Source organism: Heterocephalus glaber, unplaced genomic scaffold (assembly GCF_053883595.1).
Source record: "Heterocephalus glaber isolate CG9 unplaced genomic scaffold, H.glaber_assembly_v1.0 deba00000943, whole genome shotgun sequence".
Lineage (NCBI taxonomy): Eukaryota > Metazoa > Chordata > Mammalia > Rodentia > Bathyergidae > Heterocephalus > Heterocephalus glaber.
The window spans coordinates 6,100,076-6,123,878 of NW_028258175.1; the positions used below are offsets into that span (position 1 = coordinate 6,100,076).

Genomic DNA, 23,803 nt, shown 5'->3' on the forward strand with positions numbered 1-23,803 from the left:
GCGGCGACCGCAGCCGTTCAGGGGGGCGTGGGCTTTCAAACTAAAGGACCTTTACCTTTAAGGGACGGGGCTGCACCCGCTGTGGCGAACGCCGATTGGCGGGGAGGTGTGCCCGGAAGTGACCCGCGCAGAAGCCCACGTGCGCGGGACCCTGGCACATGGCGGCGCTCTGGAGGAGGCTTCCGCAGCCCGGGACGCTCCCCGCGGCTTTGGCTCGCCCCATGGGTCGGCGTGAGGCCAGTCTGGGCGCTGACCTCGGGGCAGCGGTGCGAGTGCGGTTCGCCCCCAGCCCCACAGGTAACCTTGGAGGACGTGACGCTGCAGGCCTCGGCACGCTGCGGTCCCCGCCCCCAGAGCGCCTCGGAACGATCCTTTCCGGTGGTGTGGCGGGCCGGCGGGAAGAGGGGCTCGCGACCCCGTTTTACAAGGGCAGAAGTTGAGGTGCGGGCGCCAGGGGTTTGTTTATATAATGTGTCCTCTCTTTGAGTCTTTTAAAAAGTGCATTCAATAAAAGTGAAATGAGTATAAATGGCCGCCTGCCAAGTGGCGGGATGCAGACGCGAACCTTTCAGAGAACTTTCAATGGTACACCACCCCGTGCGTGCCATGGGTTCGCCGCCTCTGCTGGTGATTGAAAAAGTTGGGACCTCCTACTCTCAAGGAGCCTACGCTCTAGTGGCCGGGCAAATACCGATAAAAAGAAGTTTTAAACTGCGTATGATGGCACACCCCTATGATCCAGCACTTTGGGAGGCTGAAGTAGGAGGCTCACAAGTTCAAGGTCGGCTTGGGCAACTTAGGTGAGATTGTCTCGAAAAGAAGAGAGTAAGTGAGGCCTTCGGTTCAGTCCCCATTACCGAAAACAGTAATTTTAGAGTCACACGTACCATGCAGGACCTGAAGCAGAGTAGGAGACTGAGAGTGAGAGAGGATGCTGGAGAATGCCTTTCTGACACACTTCGCCTGAGAACCAAATGTCGGAATCGCGCCTGCTGCCTCCCTGTGATCGCAGCACTTGGGAGGCTGAGGCAGAAAGATTGCCATGAGTTCAGGCCCAGCCTGGGCTACACAGTGAATTCAAGGCTGGCCTGAACTGTACAGTGAGACCCTGTCTCAAAAATAAATTAATTAATTAAAAAATCACCTTTTATAAGAAGCCTGTGGGGCTGGGGATTTAGTTCAGTGGTTACGGTGCCTGCCTCACAAGCACAAGGTCCGGAGTTCAATCCCCTGTACCAAAAAAAAAAGAAGAAGCCTATGGAAGGAAACTGGGCAAAGGAAATGTCAGCTACAAAGGACCTGTGGTTAGTGTTGGAAGCTTAGCAAGCCAGAAGGGAAGAGGCCTGTTGAATAGCCTGTTGGAGATCCTGTCAGCCCCACCCCACCTTCCACCCGATCCTTTCTTAGCAAGCAAGGATACTGTCAGCCCAGAGCATACCTTACATTCCAGATCCTAGAGTCAGTAGATCTTTGTGGCAAAATCTCAGCTGGTATGGAATGCCAGAATCTTTTTAGGCAGGCAGGACCATTTGTGGTGGAAACAGTGGTTTTAAATTTTTCAATTGTGGACCAGTATTTGTATAAAATCAGTATAAATGAATTTCTAGAAAAATGAAACTCTTGCAAGCATACAAAATATATCATGCAAACATGTAAATTTTAAAAATATGTCTTTTTATTAGGTTCAAAGGACAAAATTACTGTAAGTTTCCAAATCTTTACTCCATTTCTGTGGTACCTGCTGTGAACTGGCAGCAGCTTACAAACCAGCACTAGTTTGCCCACTTTACTTTGAGGAGGACTTGGGAAGAGTACCGAAGCCTAGGATTGTCTAGATACAAATTTCTGTCTTTGTCAATCCCTAGATGTTAACTTGGGCAAATGACATTATCCTTCTGTGCCTTGGTTTTCCCATCTTGTCAAGCAGAGCTAATAATAGCACCTGCAGCATGGATTTGGGCCATTTAGCAAGGTCTGGTACAAGTGGAAAGCATTTAATAAAGGTGGCCTTTGCAGGGTAATTGTGATTCATATTGCCTTGCTAATGTGTGAGAAAAGCCCATATGGGAAATGCTGACTGCAGACAGAATTATCAATCAACGTAGATCACTGTAACAGCTAAAAGTAATTAAAGGTGTGCTTCAGCCACCATTTAGATATCACAGCAACACCATTGTAAGGAAGATTCCTATTTTGTTTTTCTCCCCGTACTAGGGATTGAACCCAGGTCCTTCACACTGAGCTACATTCCTATCCCTTTTTACTACGTGTTATCGTGAGGCAGGATCTTGGTAAGTCACTGTGTAGCTCAGGCTGGCATTGAACTCGAAATCCTATTGCCTCAGCCTCTCTAGTACTGGGATTACAAGCAGTGCCACCACCCCCAATTTTGGAAAGTTCCTATGTGTTGTTTTTAATCTTCCAACAGTTGAAGAAATTAAAGCTCTTAAAAATCAATTTAATTGCCCAGAGGATAGTAACTGATAAAGGATGGATTTGACTCCAGGTGTATATGATACAACAGGCCCTGTTTTCAACTACTGGGCCTGAGTCTTGTGTTGTGAGATTCCTAGAACCCAGTGTCTGAACACAACTGGTTTTGTGGCGGCCTTGCAATATTTAGCCAAACGTCACCCACATAATCTGTGCTGAACTGGGGTTTGCTGGACCCCAGAGGAGATTTTCCTATTCTGTAGCTGCACCTGGAAATGCAGAGGAGCTCACTATGGAAACTCAGGGCCACAGGCTGGACCAAAGAGAGTAGGGGAAGAGGACATGACAGCCCTGGGAAAACTGTTAATTTTAAGTTTTCAGTCAAGAAAAGTGAAAGTCTTAGGAGTTTTAACTCAGGTAAACCAAAATACAGTGGAGTCAAATATCACTTTTGGTTAGTATTTATATTTTTTGGTTGTTTTGAGACAGTGTCTCATTTTGTAGTTCAGGCTGGCCTTGAACTATGTAGTCCAGGCTGGTTGGGACCTGAAGGTGATTCTCTTGCCTCAGCCTCCCCAGTGCTGGGATTACAAGTATGCACCGCTAGGTCTGGAGAAACCCCAGTTTTAAATACTAACCAAATTGGGGCTGGGGATTTAGCTGGTGGGTTCTGCCACCTACCTCGCAAGCAGAAGAACCCGAGTTCGAACTCCAGTACCAAACAAAAGAAAACAAAAAAACAACAAAAAATAAATAAATACTAACCAAAACAGGCATGGGGATGCATGCCTGTTAGGCCACCACACAGGAGGCTGAGGCAGGAGGATCTCTGTGAGTTTGAGGCCAGCCTGGGCCCCATAGTGAATTCAAACCACCCCGTACTATGGTAAGACCTTATCTCAATAAATAAATAAATAGGACTTAAAGTACAACTCTCAAGGAAGCAAAATCCAAATTGTATGATGTAAATAGAGTATGTATGGAAAAGTGATTTTATAGTATTTAAATTTTTTTTTCCACTTGTAATTAACTTACTTTTTTTTTGGTATTGGGGATCGAACTCAGGACCTTGTGCTTTTGAGGCAGGCACAGTGCCACTGAGCTAAATCCCCAGCCCTTAATTTGCTTTTTTGACTAGGACACATCATTAAATTTGTATGAGTTGAATGTGTGTGTGACATGGCTTCATTAAATAATCGTCTGCTTTTCCTTGAGGTGAAACTTGGCCTTAAGGTGAATGCCAAAGGAGAGCAATGAGTATGAGAGCCAGAGCATTTTTGCACGATGATACTCCCTGAAACCTGAGCAGGCTCCTGCTGCCAGCAGCGGGAGGACAGAGGACAGAATGAGTCTCTGCAGTGGGCATCTTGTGGGAGAGGGGACAGGCATGGCCATTGCTTGGGCTTTTTTGTGTGCCTTGGGCGGGGCGTTGTGTCACAAGCAGCGGTCTTTTGCCCTCTCCTCTGAACTCTTCTCTCCTCCCACCAGGCTTCTTGCACCTGGGGGGCCTCCGCACTGCCCTTTACAACTACATCTTTGCCAAGAAGCACCAGGGGAGCTTCATCCTGCGGTTGGAGGACACAGATCAGACCCGCCTTGTGCCTGGGGCAGCAGAGAATATCGAGGACATGCTGGAGTGGGCAGGTGAGCCTAGCAGGGAATGGACCCTTCTGGGAGGGAGGGAGGGAGGGGAGAAGGGCCTGTACACCTCATGGGGCTTATGATGGACACTGAGGCGCTCCTTGAAAAGTGGGTAAATCTTAGCTGCGTGGAGTGACAGGTGCCACAGGAGAAAATGTCCAGGCTCTTTGAAGCCAAGGTCCAAGGCTGTCTTGGTATTCTTTTTCTTTTTTTTTAAACAGTGGCAAAGCTTCATATTTAGTAAGGTGGGGAAAAAACTGCTGGTAGAGTCAGTTTGGGCCAAGTAAAAGGAAAAAGGGCCGGGGATTTAGCTTGGTGTTTCTGCCACCTGCATCAAAAGCACAAGGTCCCGAGTTCGATCCCCGGTACCAAAAAAAAAATAGGAAAAAGGAGAGAAAAAAAAAATTTTAAATACACCCTACAGCATAAGGTGGGCCACTGTGAAGAGACAGACATGGTAGCTGGGCTTCTTTTTCTTTCTTTCTTTTTTTTTTTTCATTGTTTATTGGTACATTTTAGGTACACAATACAGTTACATTCATCATTGAGATCTTGTACTTTTACATGGTGCATCTTGGTTCTTATTTTTTCCCCCTTCCCTGGCCTCCCTTCACCCCCTCCACCCCTCCCTATTTACAAAGACTTTGTTTCCATGTTTTTACTTTTCTCATTTTTTCCTTTCCCTTCTTTCCTTTCCCCTACCCCTCCACTTCCCCTGCTCCTTTAGACCTTTTCTTCGTATTTCACGTTATTAATTATACCATTTGAACTTTATTTACACTTTTAGTATTTCACACCAGAGAAACTATTCAGTATTTACACATATGTGACCTATTTATTTCAGTTAAGCATATTGCCTCAATGTGCATCCATTTCGGGCTTCCTTTTCCTGTCTCAGAATCTCAAGTTGGTTTTCCACATGGTGGGACAGGAAACACAGGCCACGTGGAAGCTGGGCAGCAGGGCCGAGGTGAGCAGGAGGAAGCTCCAGCCCCCGCTGTCCTGGGAATGCTGGCCCCTCTCTTCCAGTCTCCTGCTTCCAGGAGGAGCCGACAGTCGAGAGTCCAGTGTTCTGTTTTGTTTTTTATGAAGACTTTCCATTGTTAAACCTGGGCTCCGTTTTGTGTTTTGTTTTGTTTTTTAACTACATTGTAGGAGCCAAACAAAAATGTGTGCAGTCTCTGAAGTCAGTCTTCTTGTGGGGAGTGTAATCCTGAGCACAGCTAACCTCAGGGAGAGGAGGTGTGTGTGTGTGTGTGTTTCCAGGGTCAGCACAAACCCCTATGGACAGGTATAACCAGTGAGGATTAACAACCTTGAGGAAAAATACAGAGACTGTTTTGAGATGTAGAGTCTCGTCTCAGGTAGATTGTTCACTTCACGCAGTTCCTAAAGGCCCCAGCTTTCTTTTTTCTATTTTCTTCCTGTACTGGGAATTGAACCCAGGGCCTTTGCACTTTAAAAGAGCCCATCCCAGCCGGGCATGGTGGCTCCATGCCTATAATCCCAGTGCTAGGGAGGCTGAGGCAGGAGGACTGCAGCCAGGGCCACATAGCAGGACCCTGTCTCAAAAAACCAAAAAAAAGTCCCTCCCTTTATAACTTTTATTTATTGAGACAGGGTCTCACTGTGTAGTTAAGCTGGCCTGGAACTTTCCGTGACTCTCCTGCCTCAGCCTCCTGAGTGTGGGATTAAAGGTGTGATTCTGACTGTTCATAGAAGAGCTGTGCACCCGCTGCCTCTTTGGCACGGTTCCTGTGAAACATGTTGATGTGGCTGTGAGTGATGGAAGTTACAATATGTGCAGTGCTGTGTTAAGAAAAACAAACTCACAATGCCTGGGAACAGGTGCCTTGCACATCCTGGGCGCTGTCCTTCAATGGTGATTCTTTGCCTGTGTCCCAGGCATCCCCCCTGATGAGAGCCCCCGGCGGGGCGGCCCTTCGGGGCCCTACCAGCAGTCCCAGCGGCTCGAGCTGTATGCCCAGGCCACAGATGCGCTGCTGCAGACAGGAGCTGCCTACCCCTGCTTCTGCTCACCGCTTCGGCTGGAGCTCCTCAAGAAGGAGGCCCTGAGGAGCCATCAGACACCCCGGTAAGAGCCCGACCCCTCACAATGCCTCCCCTTTGTTGTCTTTGCTGCATAATCAGCAAGATGGCAAGGCTTGATTGAGTCCACTTGCTCACTTGCTCGGCTTGGGAGATACCCAGGGATTGGTGGAGCACACTTACGGTGAGTCTGGGTTTGTCCTTTCCTCTCTGGCACTGTTTTGCTGTTTCCTGGCTGCCTTAAAGGAAGCATCTTTGCTCGCTACCCCCTTCTGCTGTGATATTTCTCCCTTAGAGCCAGATGAGCATGGACTGAATCCCCTTAAAATGTGAGCCAAATTAAAAATCTCTTCTTTTGCTTAGGCAATAGGGTGGCGCACCCCTGTAATCCCAGCACTTGGGAAGCTGAGGTAGGGGGATCACTATGAGTTGGAGGCCAGCCTGGATTGCATAGTGGGACCCTGTTTCAAAAACCAAAAACAAACAAAACTCTAATTTTTTAAATCGTGGGTGTCAGGGACTGTGTCTCAGCAGCAAGAAAGCTCGCTAACGCACCCAGTTACCTTCAAACTTTGTTGCCTCACGGTTTCTGTGGATCAGGCACCTGGGCACAGTTCTCCAAAGAGGACTGAAGGGCGCAAGTGAGAAATTCAAAAGGGGAATGGTCCTTCTTGCAGCTCTTTCTTTCCTTCATTTAGAAAGACCTTCCCCAGAGCCTTAGCCCCGTAAGTGTAGTTGTCTTTGAGTATATGACTAGGATATGATTACGTTCCTACCTGGCCTGGTATGGGTGTCGGGTGACGGGATTGCAAAATTGACTGTAACAATCATGATTCAACCCCAGTCTAAGCATTTTGCCATTTGCTCATTAGCAAGAGGGAAGGAAGGAATGGCTGGTTGGTAGGCAAACCTTAGTGTCTGCCACACCATTGTCTCACTTAGTTTTTCACACAACAGCCTTATTCTCCCGTTGTAGACTGAGGAAGCAACTTAAAAGAGGTAAATGACTTCACAGGTCATAGAGCTGTCAGAGACAAAGGTGGGACTCTGGTCCAGCAACAGTTCTCTTAGCTACTATGCTGCTTTGCTTTCCAACAGATATGACAATCGGTGCCGGGACCTGAGCCAGAAGCAGGTGGCCCAGAAGCTGGCCACAAACCCCAAGCCCGCCATCCGCTTCCGCCTGGAGGAGGAGGCACCAGCATTCCAGGACCTGGTATTTGGCTGGAACCGGCACCAAGTGGCCAGTGTGGAGGGGGACCCGGTCATCCTGAAGAGCGATGGCTTCCCCACTTACCACCTGGCCTGTGTGGTGGATGACCACCATATGGGCATCAGCCACGTGCTGCGGGGCTCCGAATGGCTTGTCTCCACCTCCAAGCACCTGCTTCTCTACCAGGCACTGGGCTGGCAGCCACCTCGCTTTGCCCACCTGCCCCTGCTTCTCAACGGGGATGGCAGCAAGCTGTCCAAGAGGCAAGGGGACATTTTCCTGGAGCATTTTGCTGCTGCTGGCTTTCTGCCTGATGCCTTACTTGACATCATCACAAACTCTGGCTCGGGGTTTCCAGGTACCCACCCACCTGAGCAGTCATGGCAGAGTAGAGCGGTGCACAGCAGGGGCAGTATTATAGGCAGACCTGGCTGTCAGTCACAGCTTTGCCCCATACCAGCCATGTGATCTTAGACAAGTTCATTATTTTATTCAACAGGTGTTTATCAAGCCAGATAGCACATTGAGTTGGCTCCAAACAGTGAAAACTGTAGGCACAGTCCCCATCCCTAGAGAGCTGGAGGTGTGGGGTGCCACCTCTTCAGTTAGGCTTCACTGAGCTTAGGAGCGGAGCCCCCAGCTTGGTGCACGGTTACTGCAGTTACACAAGCGTATAACCTAATAGTACTAATGCTACTGTGAATCTAGTTAGTTCTAAGGCAAACCTTTAAACTTGGTCAAGGACATAGAGTCCAAACTTGGAAGAATTGAGCATTAAATAGGATGGCTGCTTGTGGCAGGAATTTCTGAAAATGTGGCAGGGTTAGTCTGTTTACTGTTTATTCTGTTCTCACTACATTAACCCTTACAGTGTCCTTGAGGAATAGATACTTGTTATCCCAACTGTTTGTAAGGAGTTGTGAGGCTCAGAGGTTGAATAACTTGCCAGTGTCACACAGTAAGGGGTCTAGAGCTGTATTCCTGTGCCTGATCACTATGCCTGCTCTCACCTGAAGCAGCTCCCAACCGTGGTTGGACTCGAATCCATTAGGAAGCTTGTAAAAGACACAGGTGTCCAGAGCCCACTCAGAACTAATCAGATCAGCATGACTGGGGCATAGCCAGGCAATAGGCACTGTTCTTGTAGCTTGTGTATTTTAGGGTAATGAGAATTGATTTTGCCTGATTATTTTAGCCTTTTATTTCCCATCGTGACATGTCAGAATCCTTTGTAGAAGTGAGAGCTCATTTGGGGACTTGAGTCAAATCCTTTAGGTCACAGTAGAATGGGAAGACCAGAGCTTACTCATTCACTGAGCCTTCCTTGTATTTTAAAAGTGGCCAGAAGAGCTCGGCATGTTAGCACACACCTGTAATTCCAGCACCCGGGAGTTAGAGGACAGCCTGGGATACGTAGCAAGTTCTAGAACAGCTTCAAGTACATAGCAAGATCTCATCTCAAAAAAGGAAAAAAGTGGACAGAGCCAGGCATAGTGGTACACATCTGTAATCCCCGCTCCTTGGGAGGCTGAGGCAGGAGGATCACCTGGATAATGTAGCAAGGCTGTTCCAAAATTAAAAACGAGAGGGGCTGGGGGATGTAGCTCAGTGGGAAGGTGGGGGGAGGGGCACACGTAATGACGCTTGCCTGGTCCCAGCACTCAAGAGGCTGAGGTGGAAAGGTCTTGTGAGTCCAGGAACTTGAGAGCAGCTTGGGAGGTCATGGCAAAACTAGATGCCCATCTCAAAAAGAGGCGAAAGAGGAAGGGAGTCAGGAAGCTGAACAGCCGGTGGCCTCACTTACAGAGAACCAGATGGGCAGGACCCTGCCTGAGCTGATCACGCAGTTCGACCTGACCCGGATCACCTGCCACTCAGCCCTGCTGGACCTGCAGAAGCTCCCAGAGTTCAACAGGTGAGGGACCCGGGAGAAGGAGCCCCCGTGCCATGACAGCCCTCACAGCAGAAGGGCTAGTGGCTCTGCTGTCTGGTGCTGTGTGACCATGGGTCGGTCACCTAACCTCCACGGCCTCAGGTTCCTCTTCTTGGAATGGGGCTAACAGGAGTTCCCCTCTTGCATGATTGTTAAGACTTAAAAGTTGTGTGGAGGTGTCTTGCCCGACTCCTACCATGTAGAAAGGGCTCAGTAAGTGGCAGGGACTAGTTTATCGGTACCATTGTGTTCCTAGCCAGCGCTTCAAGGACTGGAGAGGGCACTTTTGTTTAGAATGACTTCCTGTCCACTCAGCCAACACAGTGAGTAAGTGAGCATTGTCCACAGATTCAAGTTTATATATATATATATTTTTTAGAGACAAGGTCTCACCATGCGGTTCAGTCTGGCCTCCAGCTCACAACGATCCTCCTGCCTTAGTCTTCCCAGTGCTGGGACTACAGGCATGCGCCACCACCGCTCAGGTTTTTATTTCAGGTGCTTGGTATGTCAAGTAGTCTTCACTCTTTTTTCTTTCTTTTTTTTTGGTACTGGGGATCAAACTTGGGTTCTTGCGTTGCCAGAGCAGGCGGCAGAACCACTGAGCTAAATCCCCAGTCCTTTTTTTTTTTTATTGATACCGGGGATTGAATTTAGGACCTTGTGCTTGCGAGGCAGGCGATGGATCCACTGAGCTAAATCCCTGGCCCTCAAGTAGTCTTCACTTTGAAACGTCCAAATATGGTTACAGTTCAAATCACTGTTGACCTGTCTCAGTTGGAAGACATTAGTGGTAGAGCTGCTGACCACGTTTGTACCTGACGGCTAGGGACTATTTGGCTGGCTGGCTCTCTCACGCGCTGTCTCTCTGTCTTGTTTGTTTGATTGCAGCACTAGGGATTGAACCCATGAACCCAGGGACTTTGCACTGAACTACATCTCTAGCCCTTTTAACATTTATTTTGAGATGGGGAGGGTCTCCAGCACCAGTCTGGAGATGAGACAGGCTTTTCGCAGTGCAGAGCGTTCACATCAGCTGCAGTTGTTTTAAGGCTGTCACTTTGTGTACTTGTACTTCTCCCATCACGGATACATGTGAGGTCAGTTTTATGATTCTGCCCTGTTTTATATGAGGACTCCAGACATAGGGAAGTTAAATACTGAGCTCAAGTTGATGCAGTAAACGGTTGCATGTTAAATGCCACACATACATCTACCTTCTTTTTTTTTTTTTTTTTTGGTACCGGGGATCGAACTCAGGTCCTTGCGCTTGCGCAGCAGGCAGCAAAACCACTGAGCTAAATCCCCGGCCCTACCTTTCTTATTACAAGCAAGTGGTATCTGTGGGCAGTAGAGTCAGGATGGGTGACATGCCATGATCCATTGCAGTCTTCCTTGCAGAAAGATGGAGGTGGACTTGTGGATTCTCTACAAGCCAGGGAGGGATGGGTCGTTCATGTTGGTGCTCACAGCCTTAATTCAGCCAAAGCTCTTCTCTTCAGACATTTCTGTAGTCAACCCACTGCCATGATTATAACAGAAATAGCGGAGAATATAGTAATAGATACTAGTGGCATAGTGGTGTGAAAATAGTATCTAACATTTAGTTATCACTTACGACGTCCCAGGTCCTAGACCTTGCATGATTCTTTTCTTTTATACTGTCCTATCTGGTAAGGAGACTCTAGAAAAAGTTTCACTTCTGCTTTCATGTGTTTTCTTTAATGCCTTTTTAATTTTTTTTTTTGTACTGATATTGAACCCAGGACCTTTGCATTGAGCTACATCATAGCCTTTTTTATTTCTCATTTTAAGATAGAGTCTCACCAAGTCACTAAGTTCCCCGGGCTGGGCTCAAACTTGTGGTACTTCTTCCTCAGCCTGAGATTACAGGCATGATTCTTTTTTTTCTTTTTTTTTAACTTGTTTTGCTTTTCTGGAGATAGGCTCTCACTATGTAGTTCAGGCTGGCCTTGAACTCACTTTGGAGCCTAGGCTGGCCTCGAACTTGCAGCAATCTTCCTGCCTCAGCCTCTGAGTACTACTGGGATTATAGGTGTGTGCCGCCATGCCCAGACTCTGATCTCTCTACCCTATACCACTCCAGAGCCTCTTCAGACCCCCTGCCTGCCTGTAGCTCCAGGACCTGGTGCACGGATCTTGCCGTCCGTCCCTCCTCTGATCTCCGCCTCCTCCCTCTGCGGGAGCCCTCATGTTGCCCCCACTTCGTGGATGAGGATCCCCAGCCTCCCAGTGGTTGTGCAGCTTCGTGCAGACACCTGGCAGGACAGGCTTCACACTCAGGCCTGTACGGACCCAGAGCCCACAGGCTGCTCCCCCACACCTTGCCTGCCTTCTGTGCCAGGACGAAGGCTGCCCCTCAGAACGGCCTCGCCTCAGAGTGATCCCACCAGGGAGGTGAGAAGGCAGCCGGGGACTAAGGATGGCAGGGCCTGCTTTGAGGCTTGCAGTTTTAGAGGCTTTACTGCTTTCAAAGGAGGGTCGGGCCATTGAAGAATTCTGGAAAGCCCAGGCATATTGGTGCATGCCTGTCATCCCAGCACCCTGGAGGCTGAGCCAGGAGGGTGCTAAGTGTGTTCAAGCCTAGCCTAAGCTACATAATGATCCTGTGTCAAAAAAATAAAAAATATGACCTGCCGCCTGCCTCGTAAGCACAAGGTCCCAAGTTCAATCCCCGATACCAAAAAAAAAAGGCAATCAAATAAAAAATATGAGAACTTTGGATGCTGGGTGCAATGGTGCGTGCCAGTATTCTCAGGTTACTGAGGAGGCTCGGGCAAGAGGTCATGAGTTCGAGGCCAGCCTGTGCAACATAAAGAGTCCTCCCACTTTTTTTGAGACAGGATCTCAGTACATAGTCCAGGCCAGCCTTGAACTTACTGCCTAGTCCAGGCTGGCCTCAAACTTGCAATACCTCTGCCTCAGCCTCCTGATTCCTGTGATTACAAGCACGTGGCACAATGCCCAGCAAAGACCTTAAGTCAAAAGCCAGGCGTGGTGGCGGCACATGCTGAAGCCGGAGGATCACGATGAGTTCAAGGTTGTCGTGAACTACATAGACCTTATCTCAAAACAGACAAATTCTCAGAGGAAATTTACACTGGCAAGAAAACCCAAACTTTTAAATTGTGAGCCTTTAATTCAAACAAGCTTCTCCAGATCTTAGGAGTTCCTATTTGTGACCTTTCCTTTTGTGCCAAGCTCCATCATTTAAATAAGGCTGGGATGTAGACACCCCCAGACTGCTGTGTAAACTTGGGTACCTGTAAGGGCCAGGCGGATACCACAGGAAGGAGCAAGCCAGGTAAGAGACCGTTCAGTGGATGGGGAGGTGAACTGGGCTTCTGCCCAGTTCTCGGCTGAAAGCCGTGGAGCACGGCAGCCCTTTGTAGCCAGGTCTTCTCATTTCTCAGGAGAAACCAGAGCTCTTTTTCATGTGATGCCTTCCTAGTTTCAAATACCAGCTTCTGGGCTGGGTTAGGTATTGCTCAGTGGTAAGAGTTCTCACCCCAGTAATGAAAAATTAAATTTTTTAAAAGAAGAACCAAGGGGCCGGGGATTTAGCTCAGTGGTTCTGCTGCCTGCCTCACAAGCACAAGGTCCCAAGTTGGATCCCCCGTACCGAAAGAAGAAGAACCAGGCATCATTAGCACATGCTTGTAATCTCAGCTGCTTGGGAAGTTGAGGCAAGAGGATGGCAAGTTCAAGCCCAGCCTGAGCAATTGAGTGAGGCTCTGTCTTGGAAAATAAAGGGCTGGGTGTATAGCTCAGTGGTAGGGCACCCCTAAATTTAATCCCCAGTACTGTAAAAAAAAAGGTTAGCTACTATTTTAAAAACAGTGCATGCCTGGACTCGGGCTGTCTGCATAGTCTTGGCAGACTCCTTTCCTTTTATAAAACTGTAAAGAAACTCCTACTCCGCCATGAGATGGAGATGACTTCTGTGGTTTGTGCCTTCCCCTGGGGAGAGGGTCGAGTGGGCTGGAGGAGCCAGCAGCAGGGCCACCCCCTGGCTTGTCCCACAGGCTGCACCTCTGCCGGCTGGTGAGCAGTGAGACCCAGAGGCAGCAGCTGGTGACGAAGCTGCAGGCGCTGGTGGAGGAGGCGTTTGGGCCCCAGCTGCAAGATAGGAATGTCTTGGACCCCATGTACGTGGAGAGGATCATCTTGCTGCGACAGGTATGGGGCCTGGCGTTGTGGGGAAATTGAACCTTCCCTTTCCAGTGTGCCTAGAGCCCTGTCCCCCAGTGCACGTATTGACTGCCTCCTTCCCCAGGGTCATATCTGCCGCCTGCAGGACTTGGTCTCCCCAGCATATTCTTACCTGTGGACTCGCCCTGCCGTGGACCGAGCGCAGCTCAGCGCCATCTCAGAGAAGGTGGACGTGATCGCCACGCATGTGCTGGGGTGAGTGCCCCCACTCCCTCCTCGTGCTCCCTCCTGCAGCCCCTTCCTCCACCTATCAGCTCTTGGGCTCCCAGCACAATCGCGTGGCCACTGAAGAAGTGCTCCCTTAGGTTTGGAGGCCAAAGCAGAGGGCCCGGCTCTCCCTGGACAGAGACTGGGTGCCTTGGCCTCCCCCGACCTGAAGTGCATCACAGCCCTGCCACTTATCACCACGTCATTTCTTCTTGCCTGAGTGACTTCACTGTGCCCAAGTAAAATGTCTCTGAGCTCCCATTGCCTTAGCTATCTATACGATAGTGGTCATACTACTTCCTCCTGTAATAACAGCAGAATTCTTTTGATTACAGCGGTGGAAAATGCAGCTGAGGCTGGCTTAAGCAACAGGGGAATGATTCTTTATGTAATTACAAAGGCTAGAACTGCCCAGTTGAAGATCAGTTCAACCTAGGCCCCGCGCTGTTAGCAAGACCTCCTTCCACTCACTCTGCCTGTGCCTTTCTCTCCCCTCCTCTGCTGGCTGCTCCTTTTGCAAAGGCTCTGTATTCAGCAGGTACTCGGCAGGTTTCTCTACCAGACAAAAGAAACAGAAGTACATTTCTCCCCTGTGTTAACAGCCTGCAGGAGGCAGTCTCCTTGACTTACAGGGCCTCCACTCTGTTTTCCTCTTGTCTGTGTGGTCTGCAGTGGTTCGTGGATGGGCCACAGTTCAGCTAGAGGAGGAGAGGATGGGACACCTCTTCCAAGACCTTACTTAAAATCTGCACATATCCTTTTTTTTCTTCCTTTGGTACCACGAATTGAACTTAGGACCTTGTGCTTGCCAGCTAGGCGCAGCACCACTGAGGTACATCCCCGGCCTTTTTTGTGTGTGTGAGTGTGCGCATATCATTTCTACCCATATTCTGCTGGCTAGAACTATGTTATATGGCCACACCAAGCTGCCAGGATATCTGGAAAATGTATTTTTAAAATTTGCCAGCCATGTATCCAGCTAAATATTCTATTACTATGTAAGAAAGGCAGAGCAAGCCATAGTACCACACACCTCTAATCCCAGCACTTGGGAAGCTGAGACAGGAGGTTTGCCTCAAGTTTGAGGCCAGCTTAAGCTATATAGTGAGTTCAAGGCCAGCCTAAACTACATAGTGAGACCCTGTCTCAAAACAAAATTAGACAGCAAACAGTTATGTGTAGAGTATATATATGTACTTAAATTCATAGCAACCTAATCAAGCAAGTATTGTTATCCTCATTTTTACAGATAAGAAAATCAAGTCACAAAGGTTAAGTAACTTATCCAAAGTAATACAGCTAAGAAGTTGGAGGAAGAAGGATTTAAACCAGGCAGGCTGGGTCCTACGATCATATGTCTGTTTTCTGTTGCTTTTCTTGTGTATAAAGTAGTTGGACATTGCCTGATACCTAAAAGCCTTCAGTATATTATTATGATAAAATACACATATGTGTGTGTGTGTGTGTATATCTATATTGTTTTTGTAATGGGTTTCGATCTCAGGACCTTGCACTTGCCAGCCAGGTGCTGTGCCACTGAACTACTTCCCCACCCCTTTTTCTTTTAAATTTTGATTTTGTGAGACAGGGTCTTGCTATGTAGTTTGGCCTGGCCTTGAACTCACTATGCAACCCAGGCTGGCCTAGAACTCACACAGTCCTCCTGCCTCAGCCTCCTGAGTGCTGGGATTACAAACATACACTACCATTCCCGGGTTATAATAAATATTTTAAAGAGTTAAAAACACATGCATGTAGCAAAAAATCCCAAATGGTATAAGAGAGTTTATAGCAGATGATGGGCCTGTCCTCCTCCTCCAGCCTCCAAAAGAGAAGCAACACTGAACAGTTGACTGTGTGAAATGTCTGCATATTCAAGACTATATGTGTGTAGCTCTAGTCTCATAATTTTCAATTTTAAATGTAATATTTTTATTAATAATAATTCTAACCTTTTAGACCTTGGTTTAAAACCCAAGCATAATTGGGGGAGTATATATTGGCAGTCCTCTTTTTAATCCCTGTCTTCTGTCTTCCCAGTAGCAGAACTACTACTCTTAATTATATCTAAATAATCTTATTTTCTTCCTTTTTTTTAACCCAAAAGGTACACTACAGTAATACCATTCTGTCTAACCCCTTCCTAAGTTTCTTTTTAGATTCTCCTGCAGTGTCTCTGAGCTCTTGTGTATAATATTTTGAAGCTTTTAATTGAAATATAAAATCTGTTTACCATATGTTGAGGTACTGCACTTAGCACTGTATAAGTTCTAACTCTCCAGCATAGCCCTGTGTAGTGCAATGCTATTATTATCCCCACTTTACAGGTAAGAAATTTGAGACTTAGTGATTATATGATCCAGAAGTAGCAATTAGTAAATCCTCGTATTTTAGTGCCCTCTTAAGTTTCCTACCGTTATCTCACTTGCTTGGATTAGCTGTGTATGTGGTCCCTTCATTGTTTTTCCTTTTTCCAACTTGAATGGTAGCTATCTCTCCTCTGACCCCCAGACCAGGCTTATATTGTAGTTGATCAGTGATCTTGTAAGTTTTCCCTCCCTCCTCTTGCTATTGGCTGTGCAGGCCCCTTATGAGCTGCCCCTCTTCTAGGCTTTTAGAAAGATCTGAGACAAGCTTAAGCCAAGATACGCTGAATGGAGAACTGAGGAAGCTGTCAGGAGGGCTGCAAGGCACCAAGCACAACATCGTGATGCAACTCCTCCGCATGGCCCTCAGTGGACAGCTGGTGAGGCTGGGCAGTGGGCCTTCCTTTATCCTTCACCTAGCTTGTACGGGTAGGCACAAAGCTTGCTTTTGGGATTGCAAAGATGACTGAAACATGAGGGATCCCTGTGTTTGAGACAGTATTTCAGCAGACAGTGTTTCCCACGTGATTACTGTGTACGAGAGCACCCTGGGAAGTGCAGAGGATGCACCCAGCAGAACATACAGTCCCTGCCTCCTGGGCTTTCTGGTTATTGAGGTTAATAGACTATCAACACTGTGCTTAATATGGGAAAACAGGCTCCTAGGACCATCCTCTTCCAGGGAAATTAAAGACCAATAAAATGCAAACTCTTAGCTGGGCATAGAGGCCACAGCTGGAATCCCAGCGCTCAGGAGGCTGAGGCAGGAGGATTTGAATTTGCTGTGAATTTGAGTTCAAAGCCAGCCTGGGCTATATAATGAGTTCAAGATCAGCCTGAACTACATAGCAAGACCCTGTCTCAAAAAATAAAATAAAATGCGAACTCTGCTCCCTGGTATGCAAGCTGCAGCCTGGGGCTGGTCTGGGGGTAACTTCTGCAGACTGAGGCTGAGCATAAGTCCCTTTGGCAGTGTAACCAATAAGGTGACATTTTCTTTTTGTTCTTAGCAAGGACCTCCTGTAGCTGAAATGATGGTGTCCCTGGGACCAAAAGAAGTGCGGGAACGAATCCAGAAGGTGCTTGCCAGCTAGGGAAAAGGTGTGCAGCACAGTGGAGGTGGCCCGGGATCCTGTGGACTTGGAAGCTGCCTTCGGAGGAGAGGCGATGGCAGCCTGGGGCCCATCAGGAAGGGAAGGAATCAAGGAAGCGAGAGTGGAAACGGCGTGCACACAGTGCCTACGGCTCCACAGCAGACCTGTCCTCATCACTGGCCAAGGAAGCCTAGCCCGGCTGTCTTCATCACTTCCTCATCACTGAGACACAGCAGCCAACACCCACAACTCTAACGGGGAGAGGCTCATCATACCTCAGTTTGTGCAGGTTCAGTCCAGAGTGCCTGGCTGCGAGGCAGGGCAGCAGGGCAGAGGAGAAGGAAGTCAGGGCATGGTGACAGGAAGCAGAGGGCAGTTCAGGGAGGAGGGAGATAGAGCTCACCAGGCCACACCCCAGTGACCACCTCCCCTACCAGACCGTCTCCCAGCATCACCTTCGGATGTAAGCCCATCAGTGGACCCGTCCACTGTGAGGGTCACATACTCGTGATCCCGTTGCCTCCCAAAAGCTGCACCTAGGAGCAAGTGGGAATTCAGGGGGACCTCTAGATATAAACCACAAAACCAGCTCACCTCGACTCTGGAAAGGAGGCCTCCTGTCTGGCTCTTCATGCCACATTACACAGCACAGATTAGGAGTTGGTTCAGAAAAGTCAGCATCCCAACATAGTGCAGAAGGCTTAGGTATTAGTCTGCAAGGGTCACCATAGCAAAATCCCCCAGAACTAGAGATTTGTTTTGCATAGTTGTGGAAGCTGGAAGCCCGAGATCCAGTGGCAGCAGGGTTGGTTTCTCATCTTGGCTGACACAGCTGTCCTCCTCCTGTGGCTTCCCAGGGCCTTCCCTGTGTGTGGGCACACACCTCCCTCGTCTCTGTGTCCTGATATCTTCCACTGGACATCGTCAGGTGAGATAAGGGCGCACCCCAGCAGCCTCATTTAACTTGACCCCTTTTAAAGGCCTGTTTCTACATATGGTCCACAGTCAGGACTACGAGGTAGACCTGCCACATACGACTTTGGGGGACACAGTTTAGCCCGTAATGAGTCTGGACTGATGGATCCTGGTTCTTAGGCCCACTTTAGGGTTATGACAGTAACAGACAATTGACAAAAACAGGAGTGAACTGGACGTCGAGCTATCTTTAGGACTACAGGAGGAAGGTATTCGTGTGCCAGGGGTTAGCACCAGTGTTTTGTGCTCTTTGTCCTCAGACCTTGGGCAGCTTTGTCTCCTTAAAGGCCGTGTTCTCTTCTGGTTCTCCAAACATGGTCCCTGGGCTGGAGGCCTTCCCTGCCTGTTTTGTGTGTTTTCTTCATATCTGCCCCTTCTTCCACCATTACTTGTAATGATTTTTGATGCTATCTTCTTTGGGTCCTAGGTGACTAGGAATAGCTAAAGAGCAAGGAGGATAGTGGCTGGCTGCAAACCCGTCCACAGGGCTGCTAGTCTTCCCCTCTGGGCAGCCCCTGTGGTGTCTGTGCATGTTCTTAGCCTCCTAGGAATCAGCCTTGTTGTGGTTCCTACCCACATTTACTAGGGCCAACTTGTGTAACCAGTAGGCTATTAAAGAAATGACATCCAGGCCAGGGATATAGCTTAGTGGCACCATGTTTGCCTCACAAGCACAAGGTCCTAAGTTCAATCCCTGGCACTGGAAAAAAAATTTTTTAGTAAAGATAAAGAGATGACATCTGGGAATGTTGGTGCATGCCTGTATTCCCAGCACTTAGGAGGCTGAAGCAGGAGGATTGCTGTGAGTTTGAGCTGAGCCTGGACTACATAGTGAGACTGTGTCTCAAAAAACCAAAAGAGGGCCAGGGATTTAGTTCAGAGGCACCACGCCTGCCTTGCACGTGCAAGGTCCTGAGTTCAATCCGCAGTACCGCCCCCCAAAAAATGATAGAGCTTGACTTGCGCTCGAGCCTGTGCCATAAAATCCATTATGGCCTCTTATCTTTTTCTGAGACAGGGCTTTGATACATCGTCCATCTGATTTTGAACTTCCTACTTACCCTAGGCTGGCCTCGAACTTGTGCTTCTCCTGCCTCATCCTCCCAAGTTCTGGAATTGCAGATTTGTACCACCATGCCAGCCATGCCTTCCATCTTCTCTTGAGTGTCTGCTTTTGGGGGAATCCAACTTCTAGGTCATGAAGCCACTCTTGCAATACAGTGGAGGGGTCCTCTTGAGACCTGTGCATGGGCCATGCTGGGGGATCCTCAGCTCCAGCCTGGCACTCTTCTAACTGCACTCCTGGCTGACTTGACAGTCCTGGGGTCTGAACCAAGACCTTTGCACTGAGCCACATCTCAGCCTTTTATTTTGAAGCAAGGCCTTGCTAAATTACCCAGGCTCTCCCCCGCCCTGTACCAGGGATTGAACTCGGGACCTTGCGCTTGTGAGGCAGGCAAGGTGCCACTGAGCTAAATCCCCAGCCCAGCTCTGAACTTCTTATTTCAACTTTTGTGGGATACCCAGAGCTGAACTCAGCAGTGCTGCTCTGGAACTGCAGACAGGTGAACGCTGAGGTAGTAAACATTGTTTAAAGCCACTTGCCGGTGGGGGCACTTGAGGCCTAGTAATAGTCAACCACCATTCTCTGCTTGCCTTCGGGGTGGGGACAGGAATTAAGTTTTTTGAGCCTCCTAGAGTTCAGTCTTTGCTTAAAGAGTACATCCCAAAAGTTCTTCAAGCCAGCAAGGGAAGCTCTGCCTAACTGAAGTTTATTGGAGACTCTGAGAGCAAAAGAATCCTGGAAAAGCCAGAGAACCAGATCTTGGAAAAGACAAGAAGTGGGCCTCAAAGAGCTAGCAGCAGTCTTGTCTGAGTTCTGCAGTGGGAACAGATTAACAAAGTTTCTGTTGCTGTTTTTTATTTCTCTGTTTTCCCTTCAGTTTCGGTCGCCTGAGCAAAAGACAAATTGTAACTCATCTAACTGCCTAGCTGAGGTCATGTCCCCATTCCTTAGCCAGGCCAGGAATGTATAGTCCCCCAGGCATTATATCCTGTGCAGGAAAAGTTCCCAAGAAAACTAGGGGTCTTTTGCCAGAGGATGGGACAATGGCAGAAACGAGGTGTTTACTGGAGGGGGACACAGAATAGTAACAGTTGTGATGTGTTTTGTACTTATATCAGCCTGGACTGCCTAGGTTCAGATGATGCTGGTAAATGCTTCAGCTCAGTATCATTAAACCTTCCTGAGCGAGGTGCTGTAATCTTCGTCGTCTCTTCTCTCTTCATTGTCTCTTCCTCCTTTTCTATGTTCTAAGTAGGAAAACAAACCCTGAAAAGTTCAGTGACGCTTTTGACACTATGGTATAGGGCAAGGCCAACTTTTTTTTTTTTTTTGGTACCGGGAATTGAACTCAGGACCTTGCGCTTTTGAGGCAGGTGGTGGAACCACTGAGCTAAATCCCCGGCCTGGCAAGACCACCATTTAAACTCAGGCCTGTGATAATCAAAGAGTCGAAGCCCAATTCTTTTTTTTTTCTTTTTTTTTTTGTTACTGGGGACTGAACTCAGGACCTTGTGCTTTTGAGGCAGGTGGCGACACCACTGAGCTAAATTCCTGGCCCCAAGCCCAATTCTTAACTCCCAAGTGCCAACAAAGCGTCCAGCCAGTGGGGTGGCACACACCCGTAACCCCAGTACTATGGAGACTGAAGCAGGAGGATCACATGTTGGAGGGCAGGCTGGGCTACACAACAAGTTCAAGGCAGTCTGAGCTATGTAGTGAGACCCTGTTTCGAATAAAATGGGCATAAGGCCTAGATTTAACTCAGTGGCACCGCGCCTGCCTTGCAGGTGAAAGGTCCTGAGTTCGATCTCCGGTACCAGAAAAAAGGGGGGTTAGATAGTGGCACACCTGTAATCCCAGCACTCTGGGAGGCTGAAGCAAGAGGATGGCTAGTTCAAGCACTGCATGGGCAATTTCACAAGATCCTGTCTCAAAAAAAAGTACTGGGGATGTAGCTCAGTTCAAGGTTCTGGGTTGGATTCCCAATACCACCAAAGGGATGGGACTCACCAGATCCAAAGGACTACTTCTCACTGGTCCTTGTGGTAAGTGGGACTCTACCTGAATGCTCCGGGGCCCAAGGCAGTTACTTTCTGTCCCTTTGTACCTGTGTGGCCTCTGACATTTGTCTCTCTTTCAGTTACTTTCCTCTCGATGAGACAAAATACCCAACACCCACAAGTTAAAGGAGGAAAGGTTTATTTGGCTCACACTTTGTAGAGGTTTCAGTCCATAGTCGGCTGGCTCCGGGGCAGGGTGGCACATGACAGAGGGGAAACAGTTCATGGCACGCAGATGACAGCAAAAGCAACAAGGGACCAGACAAGCTTCTTTCTGTTCCCTATATTGTAGCCACCAGGACTGGGACAGTGCCAAGCCAATCAGTGGACTGATTTAGTGATCACACACTCTAGATCCAGCCAGCTCTGAAAAAGCCCTGCCTGACCACAGGAAGCTTTGGGGGGACATTGGGACCCAAGCCGTAACACTGTCTCCTCCCCTCCCCTTCCCACTGCAGGCTGACTTTCTCTGTATATTTGCACTGGGCCAACAACAGCCCCAGCCCTAAAGCTGAATCATCTTTCTTCTGTACCACAGATTAAATATCCCGTTGTTTACACCTAACTCACCGGAATCTGGCCCAGTGGAGTCAGCCGAGGTAGAATAATATATGACCATGGCTTTGAGAAACCCACTCTTAGGCAGTTCCTTCCCCAACTGTCTTCTCAGTGTCATTTTTTTCTCCCATAACCACTTTGGTCAGTTTGTTCTACTGTCTTTTGTTTTGTTTTTTGTACTGGGGATCAAACTCTGGTCCTTGTGCTTGTGAGGCAGGCGGCAGAACCACTGAGCTAAATCCCCAGCCTTCTCGGTATCATTTAGAGATTATCCATTCTAGAAAATTACATTTTTATAGCCAAATTTGAAGTCTTGTTCATATTTCCTTTATCCTATTTTTTTGGGGTACTGGAGATCAAACACAGGGCCTTGTGCTTGCGAGGCAGGTGGTGGCAACACTGAACTAAATCCCTGGCTCTTTAAAAAAATTTTAAAATATATTTTGGAGTAAGGTCTTGCTAAGTTGCCCAAGCTTGGCTCAACCTTGCTGTCCTCCTGCCTTAGCCTTCCAGAGTTGTGAGATTACAGGCCCAGACCCCCATGTCTAGCTCACTGCCTATAATTTTTGCCTGGACTTCAGCTATGTGGAAGACATTGCCTTTGTCAGACTTGGTGGAAAGGTTGGAAAGATGCATGTTTCAGCATGGAGGGATATATTTTTGTCTCATGACATTTTTTTTCCTTCTCAGAAACCAGGATAACAAATATTATGAAGACCTTTTCTGAAAAAGGTTAGAAGGGTTTAGGGGAGGAAACTTTTTTCTTTTTCCAGTACTGAGGATTGAACTCTGGGCCTCACAGTGAGCTACACCCCCAGGTTCTTCCTATTTTTTAATTTTGAGACAGTCTCACTAACTTGCCCAGCTGGGGCTCAAACTTCAAGCCCTCCTGCCACAGGCTTTGTTTGTTTTGAGACAGGATCTTTCTTTGTAGTTCAGGCTGACCTTGAATTCCCTAGGTAGCCCAGGCTCACCTCAGACTCTGCCTCAGCCTCCTGAGTGCTGAATTACAGGCACGAGCCACCATGCCTGTCATGCTGCACCCTCGAGAAGCTGTGATGACAGGGCGGAGGAGAAAAGATTTTATTTTCAGAGCTGTCAAGGAATTTAATCTATAAAGTCACCTCTGAACTAGATTCAGAGGGATGAGTAGGAGTTTCCTGGGAATCAGGTTGGAAGGATTTTCCAAGCAGAGGGATGACAGATTTCACAAAGTTGGGCAGGGCTGGAACCAGAGGTAGAGTTGGGGGAAAGGTAGAAGTGGCTGTTGAGAAACCAGGTGGAGACAGGATCCAAATGACCTTTGCCAGGGGAAATAGATCAAGATACCCACTGACAAGACAAAGTAGGACACATGTTCAAATACTGCATTGTTTCTGTGGTGTGAGAAGTGGAAAGTGGAAATAAGGACCAAAATGTATAGCAGACATTGGGAAATGGGAAAAAAAAGTTCAAATGAGAAGGGAAGCAAGGGAGGGGAGGGGGGAAAGGAAAGAAGGGACAAGGAAAAAACAGGAAAAACTGGAAACAAAGCTTTTGTAAATAAGGAAGAGGGGTGGAAGGGAGGAGAGGAATGGGAGAAAAAGAAGCGAGATATATCATGTCTAGGTACAAATTCCCTACGATGAATGCTACTGTGTATATCTAAGATGTGCCAATAAATGTTTTGCTTAAACAAATGATAGTGAAGTCCAGATTCTAACCAGTTTAAACAAGATTTATTGGCCCACGTGACAGGCTCCCGGGCAGGCAGGCAGGTGGCTTGAGTGAGACTAGTGAGGCCCAGGGTCTTTCCCGCTCTCCCCTCTGTTGCAGCACCTGCAGCAGCCTGGGGTTGCTTGTCGGGCTCCTGCACCTCCTCCTCGGTGTCCACAGTGGTGGGGTAGACAGCGCCCTTCTGGGGTTGTCTCCCCTCAAAGCGGGGAAGCTCCCCCAACTTGACAGACCAGGAGCTGGGAGTGGGGTCCGCTTTTCC

The 23,803-nt window shown here is 48.3% G+C and overlaps 1 protein-coding gene across 2 annotated transcripts; it reads left to right on the plus strand.

The window, feature by feature from the left end:
- The first annotated feature begins 26 nt into the window (after positions 1-26).
- Ears2 (glutamyl-tRNA synthetase 2, mitochondrial) lies at positions 27-23,507 on the plus strand. 2 transcript variants are annotated; one of them, XM_004855944.3, is made up of 9 exons: positions 27-297; positions 3,922-4,077; positions 5,980-6,169; positions 7,222-7,694; positions 9,143-9,251; positions 13,316-13,469; positions 13,567-13,697; positions 16,320-16,455; positions 17,086-23,507. In XM_004855944.3, exons 1-9 carry the CDS (start codon positions 159-161, stop codon positions 17,167-17,169), a joined length of 1,572 nt encoding a protein of 523 aa, XP_004856001.1. In that variant the 5' UTR covers positions 27-158; the 3' UTR covers positions 17,170-23,507. The 2 variants fall into 2 exon arrangements, with proteins under 2 accessions (XP_004856001.1, XP_021092980.1); XM_021237321.2 differs by lacking the exon at positions 27-297 and adding an exon at positions 304-441.
- Positions 23,508-23,803: the final 296 nt, after the last annotated feature.

Bases quoted from the DNA above. Each gene is read 5' to 3' on its own strand.
- Ears2 (XM_004855944.3), top strand. From the start codon at position 159: ATGGCGGCGCTCTGGAGGAGGCTTCCGCAGCCCGGGACGCTCCCCGCG. The intron at 7,695-9,142 runs GTACCCACCCAC...CCTCACTTACAG, and splicing joins CTCTGGCTCGGGGTTTCCAG to AGAACCAGATGGGCAGGACC. The intron at 16,456-17,085 runs GTGAGGCTGGGC...TTTTGTTCTTAG, and splicing joins TGGCCCTCAGTGGACAGCTG to CAAGGACCTCCTGTAGCTGA.